This window comes from Coffea arabica, chromosome 6c (genome assembly GCF_036785885.1).
Source record: "Coffea arabica cultivar ET-39 chromosome 6c, Coffea Arabica ET-39 HiFi, whole genome shotgun sequence".
Lineage (NCBI taxonomy): Eukaryota > Viridiplantae > Streptophyta > Magnoliopsida > Gentianales > Rubiaceae > Coffea > Coffea arabica.
The window spans coordinates 35329161-35356494 of NC_092320.1; the positions used below are offsets into that span (position 1 = coordinate 35329161).

The following is a 27334-nucleotide window of genomic DNA, read 5'->3' on the forward strand; positions in this document are numbered from 1 at the left end:
GCATGATTTGTGTTCTTTTTCGATGAAGATGTCTGCAAATCATCTTTTCCTTTCTTTGGTTGTTGGAGTTGTGGTTGTGTTTGATGTTAAAAGTATGCTATTGGTTGGGATTTCATCTGTCTTTTGGTTGATGGTGGGAATAGAACCAATATAAGGAAGTTACAGAAAGAAAAATTGCGTCTGAAAAATGCAGAAATGTTTCGATGTTTGCAACTGAGCTTTCTCTTGTTCGTTCATATGTCATAGTAGCAGTTTTCCTTGCATTTTTGTGGTATCTTGAGGATTGCTTAAGAGTTTGCTTGAGGGGTTTTGGTTTGGTTAGTATTAAGCAAGATTTTAATTTCTGTTTTCCTTTTACAAGGTATGCAAGTGATTAGGAACTTAGAAGATAAAAGCCATCAGTTTTCTTCATTTTGTTTGGGTTTGTTTGTCTTGGGTCGGGTTGAAGTTTCGCAGCGAGTGTTCATCTCGTTTTGTGACATTTATCTTTCCCCTCCCCCTGTCCCAAGTTTGTGCTTGTGAGATCCTGTCTTTCGGTTCCTCTACCTAAATCCATATAGGTTGAATAAGGGAGATGCTGCAACACTAGGTTGCAGCAAAAGAAGAAGGTTTTGTTTTCATATCAGGTTGCATAATTCTTTTGCATGAGTGTTAGAGTACTTAAACATAATGGGCTTTATGTTCAGAAACAAAGAGGGGGGGGAATGGTTAATAATCTTGTTGACCGGCTTCAGTTTGCCTAGCACTTATAGTTTACGCATAATAAAGTGCTGCAACAAGCCAAGTTTTGATGCAGCAGCATGGACGACATTCTGTTTTTTTTTTTTTTTTTTTTTTTTTGCTGTTTCAAGACCAAGTTTTGGGTGTGAGAATGTGTTTTTTGCCATTCATTGTAAGTTGAAGTCTAAATGAAAGTTTGGGATGAAGTCTGGAATCATTGTTGGAAATGGAATTGCAGCAAGCTTCATTTTCTGCCGCAACCTGTGCTTCTCATTTGGCTTTTCTTTTGACTTTAATGGTTTGTTGTTTATGATGGAGTTGTATTAATCAAAATGTTTAGTTGTCAAGGGGTGTTGAGAATTAGTGTTAGGTGATTTTTTTCGTGTGAAGTCTGGTTTTTCCAAAAGGAAGTTTCATTAGCTGCTGAAAGGTTTTATTGCAGAAATTCATTTGCTTGTTTCGTTGTTTGCATGAAATTTGCATGAGAAGAGTTTCCAAAAGTTGCAAATCAACCCCACATGTTTCCTCACATGCTGCTATGGCCCCCCAAGTCTCCCCTTGTTCCACTAGAACCCAATCAATTAAATAATTTCATCAATTTGATCCTTGGCAATTTTAATTTGTGCAACTTCATCGCTTGTTTGCTTCAATTAACTACCATGCTTTGTTTCAATTGCGTTTAAGTCATGACTTTAGGGACTTTATGATCAAGTGAGCTTTGTTTGCACATTTCTTTTAATTTTTCTTAAAATAAAGTGGTACCTTGACCTTTTTATTGTTTTGAAGCCATTTTTACTTCATTTGATTTCCATCGAGGGGGAGGTATAATTTCTTTTATCCCTCTTGTGTCACTCTTATGTGATCCAACGTGCTAAGTGAGAAATGCATGTCTAAATTGCTTTACTAGTTTTTCCTTAATTCCTTTTATTTCATTTACTTTTATTTTTATTCAAGTATTCTTTTAATGGGGTATGTGTACACCTCTTGGCTTGTAATAGTTAATGATTTAATTATTTTATTCCTTTTCCCCCTTTTAGATTGTAGTAGGGTCTCCCTAATGTAATAGATAGGGCTTGGAGGAGCATTCAATGAAAACCTATCGAAGTTATGTGCCTAGCTAGCAAATGTAATAGTTAGGGCTTTAATTGTCTTATGTGTCTTGCATGCTTAGTTGCTACGTGTTAATTTGCTTTGTTAGGACCTTGCATCTAGTCGAGCATGCTAAATGTTATGTGTAGACACCAAAATTTTAGTGTTTTCAGTTTGTTAGTTTTATTCACCTTTTTAGTTTTTAGTTTTTTAGTTTTTCGTGTTATTATTATTATTTTTAAGTTCTTAGCATAGAATTTCTCGAAAAGAAAAGAAAAAGCATTCAAAAAATATGTTTTAATTGTTTTAATTTAAATTCAATGTTTTCTTGGAAAAAATGAAAAAAAATGAAAAATTGAAAATGAAAAAAGGAAAAAAGAGAAAAATGATGAAAATAAAAATTGCAACTTTGCTGTTTATCTGATGTTAATTAAATTGTTGGTTTTTACTTAATTTTATTATTATTTTGCTAAATTACTTAAAAAAAAAGAAAAGGAAAAAAGGAAAAAAAAGAAAAGAAAATTAGCATTTCATTTTTATCCTTTTATACCTATTTTCCGCTCATTGTATTTAATTTTTTCTTCATTAGTTTTTATTATTAATTAGTTATCTATATTTTGTTAAGTTGTTAAAAAAAAAAAGAAAAAGAAAATGCGGCATGCAAGCTGCGTTTTGTCGCAGCTTGCAAGGAAGGGCTTCGGGCAGCCCTTGGCTGCAAATACAGAAGAGGGCTGGGAGTGTTTAGGGTTGTGAGGTTTCCATATAAATAGAAAGAGAGCCAGCAGCCGCAGAGGAGAGGTTTTTGGAGAGAGTTGACGGCCGTAAGAAAGGCAGAGGGCTACGAGAGTTGAGGGAGCTAACGGGAAGAAAAACTAAAAGCAAGAGAAAGCAAGGTTGAATTTGGGCAGTGGACGGCTGGAGGAGAAAACAGAGAAAGGGAGAGGCTGAAGTCTGAGAGGAAAAGGATTAGGGGCGAGAGTTTCTGGGCAGAAAAGAAAGGAAACAATAGAAAGATTTAGTAGTGGCTGAAGCCGAGAGCAAAAGGGAAAGGAAAAGATCTAGTGACGGCTGGAAAGGGGCAACCGAGAGAGCCGAGAGTAAAGGGAGCTTAGGGCAACGGGACAAGAAGAAACCCAGAGACCAGAATTTCAAGCCCGCGTATCTTCATCGAAGTCTGCAAAATTCACCTCTTTCGATCCCTGGTGAAGTGTATTCAATCGATTGCGGGTGCTTGCTGCAGATTCAAATCCGAGTGTGGTGAAGGGGATCATTTCCTTTTTCGCTGTTAAATTTGGTAAGCTCGGTCAAGTCTCTCTTAGTTCAGATTTTAATTGTTTTTATTTTCTGGGAATTTAGGGTCAAAAATTAGCAAGTGGTCAGGTCATTTTTCTGGTATCCTGATGTTTGAAGGCTTGATCTGCATGTTCCCCCCCTTGTTTTCATGTTTTGTGTTTTAGATGCATTGAATCAATTTTCTGATTACTTGTGTGAGGAACCACGAATTACCGCAACAAGCTCGAAGCTTTCGGCTTGTTGTAGCGGCACGAACAGACGGACCCTGTTTCTTTCTTAGGCTCATTCAAGTATTGGCTGCTAGGTTGTGTCTTGTGTCTCTGGCTCCCTGTATATGTTCAAGCTATGAAGTGCCCCACCCTTGGCTCTTGTTTTCTTCTCCGCATGATTTCCAAGGCCATAGGACAGAGCGGCTCTCAATGTGCTTCATTTTGAGTTACTAGAAGTTGCCCTCATTTTATTATCTTTGTTGTCATATGTCCTGCTGGGTCTCTGTCGGATCTTCAGTAAGATTAGCATTAGAGTTGAGCATGTTAATGGTTTATGTCTTGGGGTATACTAGTTGATAGCATGCGATATTTGCCTCATTATGTTTTGATTTGAGCTCATGGATGGCCTGTACAAAGAGTAAGCCGCAAATTTGCAGCAGAAAGTTGCAGCAAGAAGTCTTGACCGAACTTAACCCAGAATAAATCTTGAATGGGCTTTTAGTTTGTTAGTTTTGCAGCTCCTTTTCGTTTGCATGATCGAGATTCTGTCTCAAATTCTTCCTGAGTGACGTGGGTTGCTAAAATAAATTCAGCTGCAGAATGTTTTTCTTTGCGGTTTTGTTGCATTTTATGTTCGGTTTCTTTGAGTAGATCTTTTAGGGAATAGATTATCGTTTTGAGGTTAACTATATGAGTTAGAAGTCATGGCATTGGATAGTTCACATGGACAGAATTACTAAGTTTTCATTCCCATTATTTCGCATGATCATCTTTCGGTCCGAAGCTAAAAATTTTGCAGAATGTTATTTCGATGTTTGCATGATCATTAGTCCGAGTTTCAGATGTTTAAACATAAGATTTTTGCGGCTAAAAGGAGGACAAATGTTTGAGTAATCTTGTCACTTCAGTCCAAGCTTTTGTTTGTTGAGTTGTTAATTGTATTCGGATGAGAAAGGATCGCATCAGGAAACCTGAAAGTGGAAATGAAAAATGCAGCAAAGTCTTCCCGTAGCTTTGCATGGGAATTTCAGAAAATTACAGTTCTAATCCCCCAAGTCTCTCCTTGTTCCACTAGGACCCAAGTAATTGGAAAATTTCATCAATTTGGTCCTTGGTACTTTTAATTTGTGCAACTTCATTGCTTGTTTACTTCAATTAACTACCATGCTTTGCTTCAATTACGCTTAAAACATGACTTTAGGGACTTTATGATCAAGTGAGCTTTGTTTTTGCACATTTCTTTTAATTTTTCTTAAATAAAGTGGTGCCTTGACCCTTTTTATTGTTTTGAAGCTAATATCTCATTTACTCGATTTCCATTGCAAGGGAGGTAACTTCTATATTCTTGAGTTATTTTTCCTACGTGCTCCTACGTGTTATGTGAATATACATGTCTACTTTGCTTTCCTAGCTTTTCTTTAATTTCTTTTATTTATGTCATTTTACTTTTGGTTTTTATTTAAGTTATTCTTTATGGGGTATGTGTACACCTCTTGGCTTGTAATAGTTAGGGATTTAATTATTTTATTCCTTTTCCCCCTTTTGGGTTGTAGTAGGGTCTCCCTAATGTAATAGATAGGGCTTGGAGGAGCATTCAATGAAGACCTATCGAAGTCATGTGCCTAGCTAGCGAATGTAATAGTTGGGGTTTTAATTGTCTTATGTGTCTTGCATGCTTAGTTGCTACGTGTTAATTTGCTTTGTTAGGGCCTTGCATCTAGTCGAGCATGCTAAATGTTATGTGCTATGTGTTTATAAGTGTTTGGCATGTCTACTCGCTTTCCATAGCCTGAACGAATGTGATGGATGAATGTACGTTTCCACTAGTCCAACGCTAGTCGGAATTCATAGAATGGGTTAGTCCAACGCTAGACCCTTAGGGATTTCCCCTCGTTAGTACATGTTTGCATGTTCATTACATGTCATGCATTCTTTTTAGTTTTATCATTTTGCATGCCCCTCGAACCCCTTTTCCCTCCATTTTAGGATTTTTGCATTTCATACTAGTTATAGGGTTCATTTGCTTGAGAGTCCCCTTAAATATGGGATATAGACGAGTGTGGCTTTTTCTAAGCCTTAGCACGCTTGTATTCCCTCTATAAAAGGGCAAATTGAGTCACGATTTAGGTCTCCCCGTACCCAATATGCATGAATTCCCTAGGCTCATGCATTTTTAAATCCACTCTACCATTTTATACCCTCATCACACTTTCATTTTTCCTCCCATTTTGCACACGTGCACCTTTATGTTTCTTCACTTGCACACGAACACTTTTATCATCACTTGCACACATGCACTTCATATTATCATTTCACATACCGTACCTTGCTCACTCACGTGCACATTTTCATTTACATATTTATTGTCTTATATTACTTTTTCAAACTCATGTCCTCACATTGCATACATGCATTCCATTCATTTGCATCCCACTCGCATTATTCGTGACTTCTTCAAAGGATCGTTATTGGGGTTCACCATTAATGTGATTGGCACCACTCAACCTTTGAAGAGAAATTTCCCCCAATACCCCTAGGTCTAGGGTTCGCATTCATGTAGTGCATCCAAATGTAATAAATTCTTTGGTTAAAACAAGAAAATTTTTGATTAAATCATGCAACTAGCCTTGGCTAGGTCAAAGGGGTGCCTTGGATTTTTATCCTTGCCTTCCCCTTTGTCAAATGTGACTCCCGAACTTTTTTTTTCTTTGGTTTACGTGGACTAGGAGTCGTTTAAAAGGGGTTTCTTACTACTTTTTCCTATTTTTTCTTTAAAAATTCATTTTTAGGTGACTTGGTACACCTTAACTCATTACCAAGTGGCGACTCTAATTTTTTATTTCAAAAAACCCTTTTTAAACTATAATTTTGGGTCAAATCGTCGCATTCTCAAATCCCCATTTAGACCCACTTTTCTTTTAAATCACAATTCATTTTCCAATCACAAATTGAATCAAAAAATACATTTTTTAAACCATTTATTTTATTTATCAAAAAATGGGGCGCGACATTATGTGCTATGTGTTTATAAGTGTTTGGCATGTCTATTCGCTTTCCATAGCCTGAATGAATGTGATGGATGAATGTACGTTTCCACTAGTCCAACGCTAGTCGGAATTCATAGAATGGGCTAGTCCAACGCTAGACCCTTAGGGATTTCCCCTCGTTAGTACATGTTTGCATGTTCATTACACGTCATGCATTCTTTTTAGTTTAATCATTTTGCATGCCCCTCGAACCCCTTTTCCCTCCATTTTAGGATTTTTCCATTTCATGCTAGTTATAGGGTTCATTTGCTTGAGAGTCCCCTTAAATATGGGATATAGACGAGTGTGGCTTTTTCTAAGCCTTAGCACGCTTGTATTCCCTCTATAAAATGGCAAATTGAGTCACGATTTAGGTCTCCCGTACCCAATATGCATGAATTCCCTAGGCTCATGCATTTTTAAATCCACTCTACTATTTTATACCCTCATCACATTTTCATTTTTCCTCCCATTTTGCACACGTGCACCTTTATGTTTCTTCACTTGCACCCGAAACACTTTTATCATCATTTGCACACATGCACTTCATATTATCCTTTCACATACCGTACCTTGCCCACTCACGTGCACATTTTCATTTACATATTTAATGTCTTTTATTACTTTTTCAAACGCATGTCATCACATTGCATACATGCATTCCATTCATTTGCATCCCACTCGCATTATTCGTGACTTCTTCAAAGGATCGTTATTGGGCTTCACAATTAATGTGATTGGCACCACTCAACCTTTGCTGAGAAATTTCCCCCAATACCCCTAGGTCTAGGGTTTGCATTCATGTAGTGCATCCAAATGTAATAAATTCTTTGGTTAAAACAAGAAAATCTTTGATTAAATCATGCAACTAGCCTTGGTTAGGTCAAAGGGGTGCCTTGGATTTTATCCTTGCCTTCCCCTTTGTCAAATGTGACTCCCGAACCTTTTTCTTTGGTTTACGTGGACTAGGAGTCGTTTAAAAGGGGTTTCTTACTACTTTATCCTACTTTTTCTTTAAAAATTCATTTTTTGGTGACTTGGTACACCTTAACTCATTACCAAGTGGCGACTCCAATTTTTATTTCAAAAACCCTTTTTAAACTATAATTTTGGGTCAAATCGTCGCATTCTCAACCCCCCATTTAGACCCATTTTTCTTTTAAATCACAATTCATTTTCCAATCACAAAAAACACATTTTTTAAACCATTTATTTATTTATCAAAAAATGGGGCGCGACAGTAAAGTAGGGAATAGTGTAGTCAAAGTGCAAGACTTAATCTTATGGTGACACTTGTCACCTTTTGGTTCAAAACTTATCTTTTTGTCTCTCTAATTCAAATATCTTAACACCTTGTAAAATAATATCACTTAATACAAAATTTCAACAAGTTGTCAAAAATATAATGCATTTACCGCACTAGCGGGTCCCACGTCCAAAATACGCTCTTAATTTCTCAAAAACTAACCGATACTAGAAAAATCATTTTAAAACTATCTTTGCTCATAAACTTTATTTGGGGAATTTTTCTAATAAAGAAAATGTAGAAAAGGCGGGCGATTAAATAAAATAAACCCTAGAAATTTAGAAAATTTCCGGGTTCTCAAACTCATTCTTTTTTTTCGGGGCGTCACAAACTCCCCTCCTTAAAAGAATGACGTCCTCGACATTCCATCTTGTACCAATCAAGTCGAGATATCCCGCAAGAATCACTAATATTGCAAACCAAACCCACAGTCCGGCATTCTAAACTTCAAGCTTAGGATACACTACAGAGATCTGAAGCCTAAGCTCTGATACCAACTGTGACGGCCCCACCTCCCCCTAGGGCAAACCAAAGGGTTCGGCGGGCCACCTGCCCAGCTCTCGCCGGGACTCAGTCGTTCACTACATTCCTCAAACAGATTACAAGATAAATCTCATATATACATCAAATGTTCCAACATTTACATATCAAAAGCGAAGCGTCCACGCTTCCACTGCGCCACTCTGATCCATGATCCCAATTCTTATACAAGAGGAATTCCACAACAATAAAATCACAACAAGCCTTCCTTCGCCACGAGCCCTGTGGACGGGAATAAAATAGTTTTGGGGTGAGCTAGAAGCTCAGCGAGTAACCAGTAAAATCAGAAATCAAATATATTTCACAATAATGCATTTCGATCATTTCGATGATGTCATGATTCAGGGATCAAATGTACGTTTATTGCTCTCATGAGCCGGTGAAATCATTGCACTTGAACACCCAACGCTCAAATAGATCATTTAACATTAACATTGATAGGGAGCCCCTTTTTGAGCTCCAGATAAACATGAACATGAACCATAAACAAGGTGGAGACGTTGGTGTCCAGCACTAGACTTTCCCAGAACTCATTGAAGCCAAATCATGTCATGAATCCACATGCAAGCACGCATGATATGCAATCGAATAAATAATGCAAGAAGCATTTCACAAGTACTTTGGAAATAGTTTAGGGTCACTCACTTCCATGGCTCAGAAATCATCCATCATATAACATTTCTTGCTCAAATCCAAGTCTTAGATCACAAACTCAATACAAACAAGTCCCTTCAAAGTTAGGACAGCACTTCCCCTAAATTTGCTAACTTTTCCAGCCATCATGGCTTCATTATTTCCTCAGCCAGTCCCAAAGGTACACACACAACAACAAGTTCATCCAATAGTCATTCAGCAAGCTCCAAGTAGTACTAGTACAAGTCAAGCTAGGGAAAAGTCCGGAAATGAAAGTTATGATCAAAACCAGAAAAACAGTTTTGACGTCATTTTACGGTAATGGTACCAAAGGCGCTATGATTGTCGGATGAAGGTTCAAGACCCACCATTTCGAAGCTAAGAGACTGGGCTACAATATTTCGGAAGGTCACTCAACCCAGTTTTGAGTGTAACCAGGTCAAAAATGCAAGAAACTACACCAGAACTGGAAAAACAGATTCACAGAACGCATTCTAGCGGAAACATCATCAATCAGGCTATCCATGTCCAAATCTAGAAATTCCAAAACCAGCTGAAAGCTAAGAAACAGGGTTACATTTCATCAGAAGACCTCAACAACCAATTCGGAAGCATTCCGGACCAAAATAACCAATTACAGAAGCAATTCCCAAATTCGGGTAAAACCAGGACAGCAAGGGTAATTTCGATTTTCTTATGCTACGCTGCTCCGATTGACCTGAAATTTTGTAGGCACCTCTAAAATGTCATTCCCTACAACTTTCATGTTTTAAGCCAAGGCCAATTCGGCCTCTATCTATGAGCTACAAATTCGGGCAGAATGAAGAACATCAAACCCTAACTTTCCAAGATTTCTTCCAAAACAGAAATTGTTTGCAATTAACCACTTTTTCCACCTCATAGAGTCCTTAAACATCATTTCCAATCATCATATATAACCACACAATCATGTTCATATTAAAACAGAAAAATCCCCAATAATTATAAAACTTTACCAATTCAACCAAAAATCACAATATAATCCATAAAGTTGCACCTTATACCACCACTAATCATCAATTAAGCATCATTAGAGGGAGGAGAGGGGTCCTTCACAACTCACCTTAGCAATACAAGAGATAGAGCAACTAGTCACCTTAGCTTTCCAAACAACTTCACAAAACACTTCAAGACCACTTAGCAAAGAGATTTGATGGAATGATTTGGAGTTTTATTGGTTGGATTTGAAGATTGAGCAAGAAATAGACGGAAGAAATTGATAGCTTTTCTTTCTTTTCCTTTGAGAGAGAGCCGGCTATGAAGCTTTAGAAATAAGGATGATTTTTGGCAATTTTTTGATTTATTTGGTAAAGTAGGGAATAGTGTAGTCAAAGTCCAAGACTTAATCTTATGGTGATACTTGTCACCTTTTGGTTCAAAACTTATCTTTTTGTCTCTCTAATTCAAATATTTTAACACCTTGTAAAATAATATCACTTAATACAAAATTTCAACAAGTTGTCAAAAATATAATGCATTTACCGCACTAGCGGGTCCCACTTCCAAAATACGCTCTTAATTTCTCAAAAACTAACCGATACTAGAAAAATCATTTTAAAACTATCTTTGCTCATAAACTTTATTTGGGGAATTTTTCTAATAAAGAAAATGTAGAAAAGGCGGGCGATTAAATAAAATAAACCCTAGAAATTTAGAAAATTTCCGGGTTCTCAAACTCATTCTTTTTTTTCGGGCATCACAAACTCCACTCCTTATGAGAATGTCGTCCTCGACATTCCATCTTGTACCAATCAAGTCGAGATATCCCGCAAGAATCACTAATATTGCAAACCAAACCCACAGTCCGGCATTCTAAACTTCAAGCCTAGGATACACTACAGAGATCTGAAGCCTAAGCTCTGATACCAACTGTGACGGCCCCACCTCCCCCTAGGGCGAACCAAAGGGTTCGGCGGGCCGCCTGTCCAGCTCTCGCCGGGACTTAGTCGTTCACTACATTCCTCAAACAGATTACAAGATAAATCTCATATATACATCAAATGTTCCAACATTTACATATCAAAAGCGAAGCGTCCACGCTTTCACTGCGCTACTCTGATCCATGATCCCAATTCTTATACAAGAGGAATTCCACAACAATAAAATCACAACAAGCCTTCCTTCGTCACGAGCTCTGTGGAGGGGAATAAAATAGTTTTGGGGTGAGCTAGCAGCTCAGCGAGTAACCAGTAAAATCAGAAATCAAATATATTTCACAATAATGCATTTCGATCATTTCGACGATGTCATGATTCAGAGATCAAATGTACGTTTATTGCTCTCATGAGCCGGTGAAATCATTGCACTTGAACACCCAACGCTCAAATAGATCATTTAACATTAACATTGATAGGGAGCCCCTTTTTGAGCTCCAGATAAACATGAACATGAACCATAAACAAGGTGGAGACGTTGGTGTCCAGCACTAGACTTTCCCAGAACTCATTGAAGCCAAATCATGTCATGAATCCACATGAAGCACGCATGATATGCAATCGAATAAATAATGCAAGAAGCATTTCACAAGTACTTTGGAAATAGTTTAGGGTCACTCACCTCCATGGCTCAGAAATCATCCATCATATAACATTGCCTTACTCAAATCCAAGTCTTAGATCACAAACTCAATGCAAACAAGTCCCTTCAAAGTTCGGACAGCACATCCCCTAAATTTGCTAACTTTTCCAGCCATCATGGCTTCATTATTTCCTCAGCCAGTCCCAAAGGTACACACACAACAACAAGTTCATCCAATAGTCATTCAGCAAGCTCCAAGTAGTACTAGTACAAGTCAAGCTAGGGAAAAGTCCGGAAATGAAAGTTAAGATCAAAACCAGAAAAACAGTTTTGATGTCATTTTACGGTAATGGTACCAAAGGCGCTACGATTGTCGGATGAAGGTTCAAGACCCACCGTTTCGAAGCTAAGAGACAGGGCTACAATATTGTAGAAGGTCACTCAACCCCGTTTCGAGTGTAACCAGGTCAAAAATGCAAGAAACTACACCAGAACCGGAAAAACAGATTCACAGAACGCATTCTAGCGGAAACATCATAAATCAGGCTATCCAAGTCCAAATCCAGAAATTCCAAAACCATCTGAAAGCTAAGAAACAGGGTTACATTTCATCAGAAGACCTCAACAACCAATTCGGAAGCATTCCTGACCAAAACAACCAATTACAGAAGCAATTCCCAAATTCGGGTAAAACCAGGACAGCAAGGGTAATTTCGAATTTTCTTATGTTACGCTGCTCCGATTGACCTGAAATTTTGTAGGTACCTCTAAAATGTCATTTCCTACAACTTTCATGTTTTAAGCCAAGGCCAATTCGGCCTCTATCTATGAGCTTCAAATTCGGACAGAATGAAGAACATCAAACCCTAACTTTCCAAGATTTCTTCCAAAACAGAAATTGTTTGCAATTAACCACTTTTTCCACCTCATAGAGTCCTTAAACATCATTTACAATAATCATATATAGCCAAACAAATCATGTTCATATTAAAACAGAAAAATTCCCAATAATTATAAAACTTCACCAATTCAACCGAAAATCACAATATAATCCATAAAGTTGCACCTTATTCCACCACTAATCGTCAATTAAGCATCATTAGAGGGAGTAGAGGGGTCCTTCACAACTCACCTTAGCAATACAACAGATAGAGCAACTAGTCACCTTAGCTTTCCAAACAACTTCACAAAACACCTCAAGACCACTTAGCAAAGAGATTTTATGGAATGATTTGGAGTTTTATTGGTTGGATTTGAAGATTGAGCAAGAAATAGAAGGAAGAAATTGATAGCTTTTCTTTCTTTTCCTTTGAGAGAGAGCCGGCTATGAAGCTTTAGAAATAAGGATGATTTTTGGCAATTTTTTGATTTATTTGGTAAAGTAGGGAATAGTGTAGTCATCAAATATCTTAACACCTTGTAAAATAATATCACTTAATACAAAATTTCAACAAGTTGTCAAAAATATAATGCATTTACCGCACTAGCGGGTTCCACGTCCAAAATACGCTCTTAATTTCTCAAAAACTAACTGATACTAGAAAAATCATTTTAAAACTATCTTTGCTCATAAACTTTATTTGGGGAATTTTTCTAATAAAGAAAATGTAGAAAAGGCGGGCGATTAAATAAAATAAACCCTAGAAATTTAGAAAATTTCCGGGTTCTCAAACTCATTCTTTTTTTTCGGGGCGTCACATACTACATGACGCAGCACGAACACTTGGTAGGCACAACAACTTTGTAGAAAAGCTTAGGTATTGAATATCACTGAACTTATAAGAGCAACGTGGAATATGATGGTAGAATATGTTTAAGATGGTGAAAATTGATTGGTAATTCTATGGATTACTCCTAGGAATTTTTAGGCCTCACACCTAAAGTTGGGATGTATCACACCGCCCCAAGGAAGACGTTAAGTCTGCTCTTTTTGTGGAGAAGTGGTTATTTATAGACCTTAGAACAAAGTTCATTCCAATCCTAATTAGGATTCCTAACTAGAATAAACTAGAATAGAATTCTAGTAGAAAGCTAAAAAGCTAAGTTTTCTTATTCCCTATAACAACTAAAATATTAATTACCAAAAATAACTACTAAACAGAAAATTAATATAAACATAAATTTTCTGCAGCTAATTCAAATTACTAAAATATCATTGCCGGCGAAAATCAGAAAATAAACTCCATAGAATTGAAATCAACTCTCAAGTTGGTTCCTTGTCATCAAAAGCATGCCAAATCAATGCTTGGGCATTCGACACATCCTTTTCACGTCTCCTATAAACCTTAATGGATTTTTGCCACCTATTTCTATCACTATATAAACGTTGTAGACACCAAATTTTTTTAAAAATTTTGTTAATTTTTTATTATGTCTTTGTTTATATCATTGTTTAAATAATTTCTAAACCTAAATTTAAATACTTAAATTTTTATTTTATTCAAAAAATGGGGTGCGATAAACGTACAGCTGTCAAGGGTATTATAGTTTATATGAGATGCCTTTTCAAACTACTTACAGCCAAAAGAAAGTTCTTGACGGTTTTTCAAAGCCTTTTGCTGAAACTAGAAAAATTGGAGATTCATTATTGATTTCCTTCTTGTGTATTCATCTCGAAACTGATTTAGCAACTTAAGGGCTACAAAGGTGGGCGACGTTCAGTTGCAACTCATGCAAACCCCTTATTGCTTCGGATTCAGAAATTTGTGATAATTGTTTTTTCCTATTATATTTTCACCTTTTACACAACATTGGGGTTTCCTTCTCATGAACAAGGTCATTTCATCATATATGACTCCTTTGTTGTCTGCTTGATATTTGTCTGTTCAGTGCGTTCCTTTTGTGGAACTTGTATATCTAGAATACCATCCATTGCATTTGCAAAGATGAGATGGGGATTCTGATTTTTCCATAATTGCTAAAATGTTGCTCATTAAATTTACACCTGGCCGTCTGTTTATATAGACTTCGGTCCATGCCTAAAAGGAACTTGGGACTATTGCTACATTTGAAATCTGTGCTTATTCTTTTAAATAATGCCGTAGTCTTGTATCAATGGTATACAAGCTCGGGGCTTGTAAATCTTTCAAGTGTATGTTTGAAACCATCTAAAATTATCACCAAATAAACATTCTTTTTTTCCCCACCAAATAAACAATTTTTTGGAGCCTTTTGCATGAAAAGAAAGGTTTTTATTTATACACACAGCCTACTGCAGGAATACGGTGGACTCATGAACTTAAATACCTAGGGATCTAACCCTAGAACAGAAGTGGGAATAAAACCTGCTAGCTTTTTTATTCTCTCTCTTTTCTGGCGCTTATTCCATGTATATATTATTTGTCTATCTACACAAATACATGGTTGGTCTTGTGCTACCAAATTTTTGGAACCATGTTTGAAGGTTTGGCTTCATTGTCCTTGTAGGCTTTGGCTTCTTCAGCGGTCCAGCAGCTCCTGCAACCTCCCCACCTGTTGTTTCCGCAACAGCCGAATCGGCAACCACCTCCACCTCCTCCCCAGCCGCCACCTTGGCCACCACCCCAGCCCCATCCCCCGCCTCGACCACCCCAGCCACCACCATATCCACCACCATAACTATACGCCCATAGCCACCACTGTATCCATCTCCAGCTACCTGATAGTTTTCTCTGGCAGCCTCTACTGCATATATCAACAAAATAGCATTTCTATATCATAACGAGGAAATCAAATAAGAGATCACAACATCCTAGGATTTAGATGAACTTCATATTTTAGCCTCGCCAGGTGTGCAGCACCTTCTGCATCAAATAAGAGATCACAACATCCTAGGATTTAGATGAACTTCATATTTTAGCCTCACCAGGTGTGCAGCACCTTCTGCATCCATAGGGACCCCCAAGATAGCTGCCATGCCTGCAGTGGCCTCCATACTGGTGTGTTTCTTTTGCATCTTTTAGCTTGTTGATCTGGTTTGCTTCATCATCTGTACAAATCAGGAACGTACAAGTTCAAAAAGCAAATATATATTCATGGTACAATATAAAATAGTTTGCTTGTTTTGTGAGCACAGTAGCATGTTTCCATTGGTTAACTGATCAATCTCCCTTCATTTTCCGGCATGAGTAGGAGCTGTTCATTTCGAAAATGTTTTTGGGTAAATATATGGAAAGATGCACTGAATTCTAAAACTAACTCTTTTTTTCATCTTGAGCAACCTCGGCCAGGACATTTGCAGCAATGAGAAGAGCGGCAAAGAGAAGACCAAAGAATAGACAAGCTTTAAACTTCATATTTGTTGAGTGTTATTTTGCTATCTATATCTGAAGGAAGGTTTTAAGAGGGATAATTTAGAGTCTCCTTCCCGCCCTCTATTTATAATGTACAAAAAGAGCTAAGTACCATGAAAAGGATGAAATAAATGAGAAAGAGACAATATGCATTAAAGGTGGGTATCTGCGACTTCACATGAGTAACCATTATAGTTGGATGCTAGGGTTTTCAATTTTTCATGAATTTCAAATCCCTATCTATTAAGTAATAGGTACATCAAGTACATGCTATAAGCAGAACTCGTGAAGTTGTAACTAGTGTGGACTGAGATCGCTAAGCTCTCTCCCTTAATACCTCATCCGCTAAGTGAATTTCCACAATTGTCAAACTTGCAGTTAGTTTTTTAAGCATAGAGATGATGATGTAGTTTCTGCAGTCAACTACATGTTTTTGGCAGGTTGCAGATTTTACGTAGTCAAATCAGAAATGGATAATCATCAATCTTAGTTTCTTTTTTTAAAATGTTGTTAGGCACTCTAAAAAACCTGTTTCAAGCTTCCAATGGTGGTGGCCCACTTTCTCTATTTCTGAACTTTTCTCTACCAAGTGAAACTTATCAATGGCTTTATGTTGGTGGTTAATGTTTTCAACATAGAGCTCTAACTAATTCATAAAGTGTTACCCAACACCACCAGAATCTTAAGTGAACTAAGAAAATTTGTTGATTTCTTATATAACTTATTTCCTTTTTCTTCTTTGAGGTCAAGGATTTAAAGTTAAGGCTAAAATATCAAAAGAAAATAGATGTGTTTTAGTTCTAATTTACTGTGAAAAAAAAAGAAACTATAAAAACCACTAATTCAAACTTGAAAGAAAATTATAAACATAAGACATAAACCTATGTTGAAATTATAGTAAATTTATAGGAAGTTTCTTTTGGTCAATAAATTTTTGGAATAAAGTATATTAGTTCTAAGCATTATGAATTGCATTATAACCTATATATAATCATATATTATTAAAGTAAAGTTTATATTTTTCTGTTTAGTGGGATTTTTTCTTAATTCAAGTGGGTAAAGTATGACCAAAGCTAAGAGGAAAATTGAAAGAAAATTCTTTTTACTGTTTTGAGGCTGTTAGAGGAGCAAAGTGTATATTGTTTTAGTTGAAGGGCGCAAAGTGTGATTATCCCCTAGTACATGGGGGACATGTGATTAACCCAAATAAATATATAGAGTATGTATTGAATCAGTTGTGTATGACTAGTATGGAATGAAATTCTTATCTTGGAAAATACAACTAACATGCTTGTGTCTTACAGGCCGCCTCACTTGAAGGTAATAAGATTGCAGATTGAAGAAGCGCTGGGCTTCCCCGGACCGAGCTGAGCTGATGAGCTCGGCGTGCTGACGAGAGAAGCGTGTCCCAAGCCTGCAAGACAGACAAGAGAGGGAGATCTGACAGGGGAGCCCCGAGGTTGTCCCCGAGGGCACTCCGACGGTCAAATTAGTTCTTCGGTGGGTGGAGTTTACAGGAAGCAAAGCCGCGAAGAGTAGTGTGCCGATACTGAGCGTACCTTGTGTAGTTGGTGTGCGTTACCATTTATACCTGCTCCAGAGTCCGACCTCCGTACGTTTCGGGACCTGTCCGGGATCACCTCAATCCTGCGCTGAGGGGGATCTTCCCCGCCCTCTGCGGGATTGTTTCCCGGAGCCTCTCAGAGCCCTAGAGGCGGTGAGCCCTAGGACGGTTGCCAGGGACCTGCAGGCCAGGCCCAGCTCTGCCCTTCCTGGGCTGCCACGTGTCTAGGCTCAGGACGGGGCCTCTGCACTAGCCCCCTAGATTAGGTAGGGCTTTTTGGCAGACCTAATCTACACCCCTGCCACATGGGAGACCAGCGCTGCGCACTGCTCCAACAGGGTCACCTCCGGTACAGTGCTGTCCCTGGAAAGCCGCGTCCACGTCCTCTCAGTTGTCGCGTCTCTTCGGTCTCCGTACCACTCTTAAATGCATTCACATGGGACGGTTTAAATTCAAGCAAACCGTTTTCCCCCCATTTCATTTCCTATAAATAGGAGTTGCCAGATTTCACCCGACTCTATTTGCCATTTTCCCTTCTTCGTACATTTTTTCATTCTCTGAAATTCCAGCAGCAAGACTTCCGGCTTTCCGTGCCCAGATTCCGGCGATTCCTTCCTTCTTTTCCATTCCGTTCATCAGTAAGTCCTTTTCCTTCACCCTTTGCTCCCTTTACCATCTTCTGCTTTTTATGTCGGATCAGTCCGGCGTGACTTCCCCCACATTTCGTAGAACCCTTAGAATCCTCATTTCCTCATCGTCTTCATCCTCATCTTCATCTTCTCCCCCTCTCTCTTCTTCCTCTGCCTCCAACTCCAGCTTCCAAATCCCTGACTTGCTAGAGCCCATAGTCGTCATGAGCTCTCCCTCTGCCCATTCTCCTTCTGCACGAATGCTGGAGGAGGTGGCCGAGCTCGATGCCCTCATCGAGCAGCAGGCCACATCCGTACCCTCCCTCAAATCCCCGCATGACTCCCCTGGCGGAGCCCAGGGAGGGGCAGGCGAGGATAGGAACCCCTGCCTCTGAGCATGGGGATGATCCTGAATTCACCTACGGTCATCCCGACCAACAAGAGGTCACCCTCTCACCCGAGGCGGTGGCTGAGTTGGCCGGGTCTAATTCCATTCCTCCGGCCTTCGAGCCGAGGGCTGCCGGGCCCGGCGACCGAGCTTCCCGACCTCCCCCTAACTTCGTAGCCATCTATAAGGAGCAACTGGTCGCTGGGCTCTGTCTCCCAATTCCTCCAGCCCTGGTTGAGATCCTGAGCTACTGGGGGGTCCGAATCACCTAGGTCCACCCGAACTCGATCAGGATTATCATCGGATTCCTGATCTACTGCCAGATCTGCTCCATCCCCTATTCTCTCTCTCTCTTCCGAGCTTCCTATACCCTCAAGCTCTCCCTTCCTGGGTGGTACTATTTCTCCCGCCGAACTGCGAACAAAGGTCGGGGTGGGAAGGGCACCCAGGATCTTCTCTTCGGGGTCCCCTCTTCCATAAAGAACTGGAAGGGGGACTTCTTCTTTGTTAAATCCACGCATTTTCCCCCTAATGTGTGAAAGGTTGGGGAGGTCGTTTCCGACCCTTTTCCAGAGGACTTGGACTCTGAAGCCCTCAGCCAACTGGTGAGCTCCAAGGTGAAGCTCTACGCGGCCAGGTTCTCCACCGAGCAGATATCTGCGGTCGGGCTGATAGGGACGATGTCCGGGTCCCCTGGAGAAGTGGTGCCTTCTCCCGTCAACTACAACGACTGTAATGCCGCCTCTATGCTCCCATCGCCTGTTGTTTTTTTTTTCACCAGCCTGTTTTGCTAACCCGGTGGTATTTACTGCAGTGAGGAGGCTTTCCAAGTTGCTGGGCACGCCCTCCGAGCCGGTGGCCCCGACTCTGCAGCTGGAGGCCACCAAGAAGGCCTTTGAGGCCGCTCCACCTCCCGGGGCAGCTCGGGCCCCTAGAAGGAGGCATCTCACTCCTCCCCCTCCAAGCAAGCCGCCAGTAAGAAGAAAACGGCCGGGCAGAAGAGGGGCCGAGGGGACGAAGCCCCCCAGCCCGAGAAGAGGCTTGCGCTCACCTCAGCACAGACCCCTTTCCTGCTAACGTCGGAGGGCGCCCTTCATGCGGGTCCGGTCCACCTGCGGGTCGGCTACGCGGAGGAGCACGCACGGGAGTCACCTCCCCCCAACCTGTGATATTTCCGCAACGTGGCCCCCTAAAGCCGGGCCAGGCCCCCACCATGCACGACCCCCGTCGCTTCTGTCCGTCCTGCGGGCTCTCTATCAATGACCGAGCCCAATTTCCAGAGGTGGCTCGCGAGCTGATTGCAGGCTCGGTCCTCCATCGGGATAGGAGGTGGATGGAGCTAGCCAGCCCCTCCGAGCTCCAGGAAGCGTATTACACCGCCCAATCCCAAGTACATTCCTCACCCCTTGGGCCAGTTGTGCCTCCGCTCTTCTGCTAAGTCGCGTAGTGTGCTGACCTCCTTTTCCTTTTCCTCAGGCCAATGCTGCTGGTGCTGCCCTGGTAACCCGCTTCTCCGAACTGTCTCCCGACTTGGAGAAATTACAAAAGAAGAACCGTTCGGTCCTCCCTCGGGACAGGAGGTGGATGGAGCTAGCCAGCTCCTTCGAGCTCCAGGACGCGAATTGCACCCCCAATCCCAAGTACGTTCCTCACCCCTTGGGCCAGTTGTGCCTCCGCTCTTCTGCTAAGTCGCGTAGTGTGCTGACCTCTTTTTCCTTTTCCTCAGGCCAATGCCGCTGGTGCTGCCCTGGTAACTCGCTTCTCCGAACTGTCTTCCGACTTGGAGAAATTGCAAAAGAAGAACCGGGAGATGGAGCAGAGGCTTACCCAGGCCCTTAAGGAGGCAGACCCTCTCAAGGCCAAGTTGGGCAAGACTGAGAAGGAGCTGTAAACGGCCCAGGTCCAACTCGCCTCCACCAAGTCGGAGCTCGATCAGGAGAAGGCGGGCGTGGCCAAGCTGAGGGAGGATCACGCCATTGAGCTCTCCAGCACAGTCAGCTGGGAGCGCAAGAAGGCAGTTCGGGAGTTTATCTCTTCCGAGCGGTTTGCCGAGGATGTGGCCCTCCTCAACCTGTTCATCCTCCAGGTCGGCTTCACGCGGGCCCTGGACCAGGTGAAGGGCCTCAACCTATCCGGCTTCAACCTGGCGGTTTTTAAAGACTACAACTCCGCCGCTAAGGAGAAGCTGGACTGGCTCTTCGATGGGTATTGCAAGGGGCATGCCCTGAAGGATCTGGTGGGCAGGGATGATGTGGGAGCCGATCTGGCGGAAGTTCCCTTGGAGGAGGACGAGGCTCCCGGCAGGGCTTCCGGAAAGGAGCCGGTGGCTTAGGGGTGCTGAGGGGGACGAGCTGTACGCAGCCAGGTTCTCACATCTGGGGTAGAGAGAAAGCATATCTTTCCCCAGTGTGAAGGGTGCGGATATCTAGCATCATCAACTCTCCTACTGCCGTGTTTTCCTCATGTCAGTAGTCACCTGCGAGAGGTTTGTCCGCCTAAGGGTAGCGACCACTCCAGAAACCCTTTCCATCTCCCTTTTATAACTCGGTAGGCTTTGTAATAGATAGGTTTTCAGTGTATATATGAAATAGCATTCAATGAAAACTGCCCAATTCTGACTTTCAATTCTTGCTTGCGTCGAACCTTGATAATCGAAGTGGCCTACCGACCTCCTGGATCGAGTATCGAACTGATCCACTGAGACGATATGGCGGCCTCTCGGGTCGAGCGTCTACCAAGCTTTTAAGCTAACAACTGAATTGTCAAGGACAACAGACTAAGGCATTATCAACAAACTACATCAGGCTAATTAGTGACGTGCCGACCTCTAAGGCCGAGCACCAAGCTTTAAAGGCAGCCACGATCTCCCGGGTGGAGCATCAGAACTTTAAAGACAATCATGCCGGCCTCTTGGGTCGAGCACCAAACTCCGAAGGCAGCCCTGTCGACCTCCTGGGTCGAGCGTCGAGGCTTTAAAGACAATAATGCCGGCCTCTTGGGTCGAGCATTGCGTAAAACCAATTCGCGATGTGCCGACCTCCCAGGCCGAGCACTACGCTTTTCCAGGGCAGTCACGCCGACCTCCTGGGTCGAACGTCGGACTCCCGGATTTTCACAAACTACATCAAAACAGTTTATGACGTGCCGGTTTCTGGGGCCGAACACCAGGTTTTACAGCTTTAAAGGCAGCCCTGCCGACCTCCTGGGTCGAGCATGAACTTTTGACCTTTTGAAAGCCTTTAAAGTTTTGAGCCGTGTCGATCTCTTGGGTCGAGCACCATCGAGCTTTCATAAGGCGTTCCATCCATAGTCCTTTATCACCCCAGCCCCCCACTAGGACAGTTAGCCTTGTCTGAGTGTGCTAGTGTAGGATTTGAACTTAAAAGTTAAACGGCATCAAGGACGATAAACTTAAAATTTGAAAGCCGAACATTTATTTAATGATGAACTTGTATGTGGACTCCGAAGAACAGACAGTGAGATATCCTGGCCTAACCTATCCTACGAACATCCGCAGATTCGAGAAGTGCCAAGTGCGGGGTACCTCTGCTCCATCCAATTTCGCGAGCTTGCAGTAACCAGCTCGGCTCGCTTCTAGGACCTTGTATGGCCCCTCCCAATCCGGGTTGAGCTTATTGGAGCTATGAGCTCTGCTGACCGAGTTCTTTCTTAAGACGAGGTCTCCCGGTTGGTACTGTATGTTCCTCACTTTGGCATTATGATAGCGGGCGAGCTGGCTTTTATACTTAGCCATCCGTATCGCCGCTCCCTCACGCTTGGCCTCCAGCATGTCCAGATTACACCTCAGCTCTTATTCGTTAGATGACGCAATGAAGTTCTGTGTTCGAGGCGAGGGGAGACCGATCTCTGCGGGCATCACTGCTTCTGCCCCGTAAGTCAGGGAGAAAGGGGTCTCATGAGCAGCTGTCCTCGGCGTGGTGCGGTAGGCCCAAAGGACACTAGGGAGCTCCTCTAGCCAGTTAGACTGGGCTAGTTCCAACCTAGTTCTTAGTCCCTGCAGAATGGTTCAGTTGACATTCTCCACTTGGCCGTTGGCCTGGGGGTGACCGACCGAGGTGAAATGTTGGCTGATCCCGAGCTCGGTGCACCAGCTCCTGAAGGGGTTTTCGGCGAACTGCTGACTTTTGCCTGATATCAAGACATGCGGGATCCCGAAGCGGCAGACTATGTTCTTCCAGAAGAACTTCTGAATCGCCCTTCTAGAGATAGTAGCCAGGGGGTCCGCCTCCATCCACTTTGTGAAGTAATCGATGGCCACCACGGGGTGTTCGTATCTCCCCGGGACTCGAGGGAAAGACCCCAGAAGGTCTATTCCCCACTGAGCAAAGGGCCGAGGGCTATGGATGGAAACCATTTCCCGAGCTGGCTGGTGGCGCAGCGGGACGTGCACCTGGCAAGTTCGGCGTATCTGACCCAGTGCCGCAGCATCTTGGAACACTAAGGGCCAATAGTAGCCCAGGAGAAGGCACTTCTTGGCCAAGACCCGGGAGCCAACATGTGCCGTACATAAGCCTTCGTGAACTTCACGGAGGATATAGTCACCCTCCTCAGGAGTCACGCACTTTAGCTAGGAAGACAAGTACGACCTCCTGTAGAGGATTTCCCCAGCGTAGGCGTACTTAGCAGCTCTGAACTGGAGTCGGCGAGCTTTCGTTTTATCGCCTGGAAGGACACCCGAGCTGAGGAAGTTCACGAGAGGAGTCATCCAGGTGGCCGAGCTGTCTATAGCCAAGACCTGGATCTGGTCGATACTCTTTTGTTTGACCACCTCTACCAAGACTTCCTTGCTCAGGTGGGCAAACAAGGAGGACGTCAGTTTCGACAGTGTGAGGCCCCAGTTCGTACTACGTTGATATATTCATTAATTTGGCGGTAACGTTTGGTTTTGGGAGTATTTCGAAAACCCTAAGTAGGAATTAAGATTTAAACCCTAAGTTCCGGTTAAGATTGAAAACCCGTTTTCCACATTTTCTTTATTAGAAAAGTTCCCCAGATAATTTTTATGAGTAAATATAGTTTTTAGATGATTTTTCTAGTATCGGTTAGATTTTGAGAAAATAAGAATATATAATGGACGTGGGACCCACTAGTGCGAAAAGTTCGGAAAAATTCGGCCAATTAGGTTAAATTCCGGATACTGTGTGAAATTTATCGGGTGTTAAGAGATAAGTAGGGGATGTGAAGTGATTGATGTGAGAGGAAAAAGAAAAGATAAGTTTGCATTTAATGAGGTGACAAGTGTCACCATTATATTGGACATGACTTATGATTCACTATTCACCATTTTGACCTTTTGACTAATTGGGTAAATATCTCAAAAAATCACCATTTCCTCCTACTCCATGGCCGGCTCTCACTTGGACAAAGAAGAAGAAACTCTTCAACAATTTTAGCTTCCATTTAGCTCAATCTTCCAAAACCATTCACCTAAATTAGTTTCTACTCCATAAAATCCTACCACTTGGTGCTAGTGAGTGCTTTGGTGAAGTTTTTGTGGAGAGCTAAGGTGTTCTACAACTTCCTCTCTCTCGTTTACTTGGTAAGTGGTACTTGAACTTCCTCCTACACCTTATGAAGCTTAAGTTATGCTTCTTAGTGGCTAAAGTGCTGAAATTTCTGGTTTTTATCTTGGTTTGAGATGAATTGGTGAAGTTTTTAATTTATTGATGAATTTTCTGGTTTAATTGGATTATGATGTTGTGGGTGTTTATGATGGTTGGTAATGAGGGGGAATGACTCTAGTAGGTGTGTTTGATAAGAATTTGCAATCAATTTTGGGTTTGGAATGAATTGAGAAAAGTTAGGGTTTGATAACCCCTAATTCTGTCCGGTTTTAGATCATAGGGTTAGAGGCCGAATTGGACTTTGCTCAAAACATGAAAGTTGTAGGTATTGATGTGTTTGAGGTGCCTGTAAAATTTCAGGTCATTTAGATTAGTGTAGAGTGAGTTATGACGAAATTACTGTAGCTGTTCTGCTTTGGACAGAATGCGAAAACTGCGTTTGTATTTGGCCATTTTGATTGGGATTGGTTTGGATTTTGAAGTTGGTGTCTTCTGGTGAAATGTATCTGAATGTCCTAGCTATCATATGCCTTTGGAATTTCGGCATTTGGACTTGTATGGACTGAGATATACCGATTACAGTTTTCTGCGTTTTGCAAACCTGTTTTGGGAATTCTGGTATAGTATTTTGCATATTTGACCTAGTTGTGTTAGGAACTGGATTGAGTGGTCTTCTACATTGTTGTAGCCCTGTTTCTTAGCTTCGAAACGGTGGGTCTTACACCCCCATCCGATAACCGTAGTGAATTTGGTGCCATTACCGCATATTGAGGTCAAATACGGTTTGTGATTCTAGTACGTTTTTGGAAAGTTTATGGCTGGAACTTTGGCTTCACATTTGACTGAGTTACAAGCTGTTTGGGCTTCCGACCAAAACACCAAAGTTATAGCCCTATATCAGAGCTTTCTAACGCCCTTGGAATTTCATGAATCGGATTTATAAAACCTGAGATATAGCCGAGCAAACAAGGCCTGCCCGTGAAAATGACCAGAAATCTGTTTTGGTCCTGATGACAAATTTCCGTTCTGAATTTGGATTGCCGACCTTCATGAAAGTTGTTCCATTTGGAATGAACTATCTAACTGCCAATTTTCAGCTCTTTTGACCATGTGTAGCATAGAAAACAGTTTACGCTCAAAACTGACCATTTGTGCATTGGCCAGATTTCGTAAGTGATTGTGTTTGGTTCATTTGGGACTAAAGCCTCCAGTTTCAGTTCTGGATGTCTTCATAACAGTTGTTTTTCATCCTTTAAGCTTCGATATGGCGTCTCATACGCCTTAATCCGATGTTCGTAGCTCAACTTATGAGTAAACTAGAAACGAGTGTCAAATCTGCCGTTTCCGCTAACGGCCGTCTCCGTTTCCGTTCGTTATATTTACGTGCGCGCGTGCCGTTTTTGCCGTTTTGCTTGTTTTAGGCACGATAGTAGTCGTTTGCGATATTATGTGACACAATCTTCTATTTCAGACGGTGGTGAGATGGGCGGAACTGGTGGGGCCCACTACTAGCTGTTCATTTCGATCCGACTTCGTACTTTTGCTATTTCAGTTTCTGGGTAAGTATTCAGGCCAGTTTGATGTGTTTTCTTTGCTAAGTGTTTGAGATATGTGAAAAGGGTACTTAGGCGAGGGTGTACTTTATCGCACTCGACCTAAACCCTAATTTGAATGTATAATTGTACTTGGCATATGTATATGAACCTTTTGGAACCAAAACCCTTGAGCTTGTGGCTCGGGGCGACTTTCGAGTAAAGTTTGTGAAGTTTGCAAAGTTTGTGAGTTCGTGGGCCCGATCTAAGACCTGTTTGGACTATTCGAGCCGGTTAGGGCTTGGTCGAAGTCAGTCCAACTTAGTCTGAGGTCACCAAGTTTGTAGGTTCATGTTATGAACAAATTTTGTGAATCCGGTTCACCGAGAAGGTGACCATGTTTGTGACCCGAGCTTGTGACTCAAGCTCAAGTTTGTGATTTCGTTCGCCCGGGCAAGTTTGTGAGGTGACTGGCCAGTGAGGGTGATAAGGTGTCGGTGGGTGTACAAGTGAAGTTCTACGGACTATTATTTGCAGTCGACGGAGTGTCGGCAGGAGATCACGCATGGCACATGAGTTGGCTTTGGAGCCACCTGTATCCTTATTATGTGATGTTACTTTTCTGCTTTTGCTTTACTCTTATTGTGTAACTGTTACGTGAAATTTATGCTTTCGCCCCTGTTTATTTACTAAGCATATAGCTTACCCCATTCCTTTTGTTTTCCTTAGCAGGGGCCGACTCGGGGACTTTTGGCTCGTATACTAGTATAGTTAGTTTGGCTTGTAATAGTTGAACAGTTAGGATGTTTGTTTTTGTTTTGGTGGTTTGTATAAGGACCCTTCTTAGGGTCTATCTTCTGCTGGTTGTGATTGTAGTATATTAGAGTGGTTTGACTCGAGACTTTTGAAGATGTGAATATAACTTTTGGGATTGTATATATTGTATTTAGTGCTCTTTCGAACTTTAAGTTTTGAGTCCTGGCGCGAGCTAGGCAGGCGGCCCGCCGATACCCTTGGGTTCGCCCTTGGGAGAAGTGGGGCCGTCACAGACAGGGCGTCCGCACGTTTGTTTTGGGATCTCGGCACCCGCTTGATTTCAAAAGTACCGAACAGGGGCTATTGCCTCTTGTATCTTAGCCAGGTACCTCTTCATGACACCCTCCTTGGCTTCGTACTCCCCGCGAACTTGGTGGACTACGAGCAGAGAGTCGCTCCGTACTTTGATCGCGATTATACCCATCTGGTGGGCTATTCGCAATCCAGTCAATAGAGCCTCGTACTCAACCTCATTGTTGGATGCCGGGAAGTCGAATCTGAGCGCGTAGGTCAGTTCTTCCCCGGTGGGCGAGGTGAGCAGCAGGCCGGCTCCGCTTCCTTCCTTACTCGAGGCTCCGTCCACGAATAACACCCATGGCTCTTCCGGCTGTATGTACGTGGGCAAAGAGCTCGACTCGGTCAGGGTCAAGCTAGCCCCCTCAGCAAGGAAGTCTGCCAAGGCCTGAGCCTTAATAGCGAAGCGAGGCCGATAGCCGATGTCGTGCTCGGCCAGCTCGACGGCCCACTTGGTCATCCTGCCCGAGACCTCAGGTTTTGTTAGTATCTGCCGTATGGGTTGATCCGTCAGGACAACAATGCTGTGGGCCTGGAAGTAAGGTCGAGGAGTTGTAGACCACCTTAGCCCTTCCAAACAAATCCACAAAACAACTCACAACCACCACTTGAAGGTGTTTTATGGAGCAAAATCAAGGTTGGATGGTTGGTTTTGATGATTTGGAACAAGATTGAAGTGTTTCTTCCTTGTACTTGGAGTAAGAGAGAGAGAAAGAGAGGAAGAGAGGGCCGGCCACAAGGTGAAAGAAAATGGTGATTTTTGGTTAATTTTTTAGATATTTAACCAATTTGGTCAAAAGTCAAAAAATGAAATAGTAATTCATAAGTCTTCTCCAATGAAATGGTGACACTTGTCACCACCATTAATGCATTCCTATCTCTT

The 27334-nt window shown here is 42.0% G+C and overlaps 1 protein-coding gene across 1 annotated transcript; it reads right to left on the minus strand.

Annotated features, from left to right (window-relative positions):
• Positions 1–22251: 22251 nt before the first annotated feature.
• On the minus strand, positions 22252–26911 carry LOC140008742 (uncharacterized). The gene is made up of 2 exons (XM_072053606.1): positions 26465–26911; positions 22252–22812 (listed from the first exon to the last, which is right to left on the minus strand). The coding sequence occupies exons 1-2, from the start codon at positions 26909–26911 to the stop codon at positions 22252–22254; spliced, it is 1008 nt and encodes a 335-aa protein (XP_071909707.1).
• Positions 26912–27334: the final 423 nt, after the last annotated feature.

What these genes read in the sequence shown, in the direction of transcription:
- LOC140008742 (XM_072053606.1), bottom strand. Translation starts at nt 26,911, where the DNA reads ATGACCAAGTGGGCCGTCGAGCTGGCCGAGCACGACATCGGCTATCGG. An exon ending in ACCTGGCTAAGATACAAGAG is followed by an intron (nt 22,813 to 26,464) that starts GCAATAGCCCCT and finishes TTGTCTTCCTAG; the next exon opens with CTAAAGTGCGTGACTCCTGA.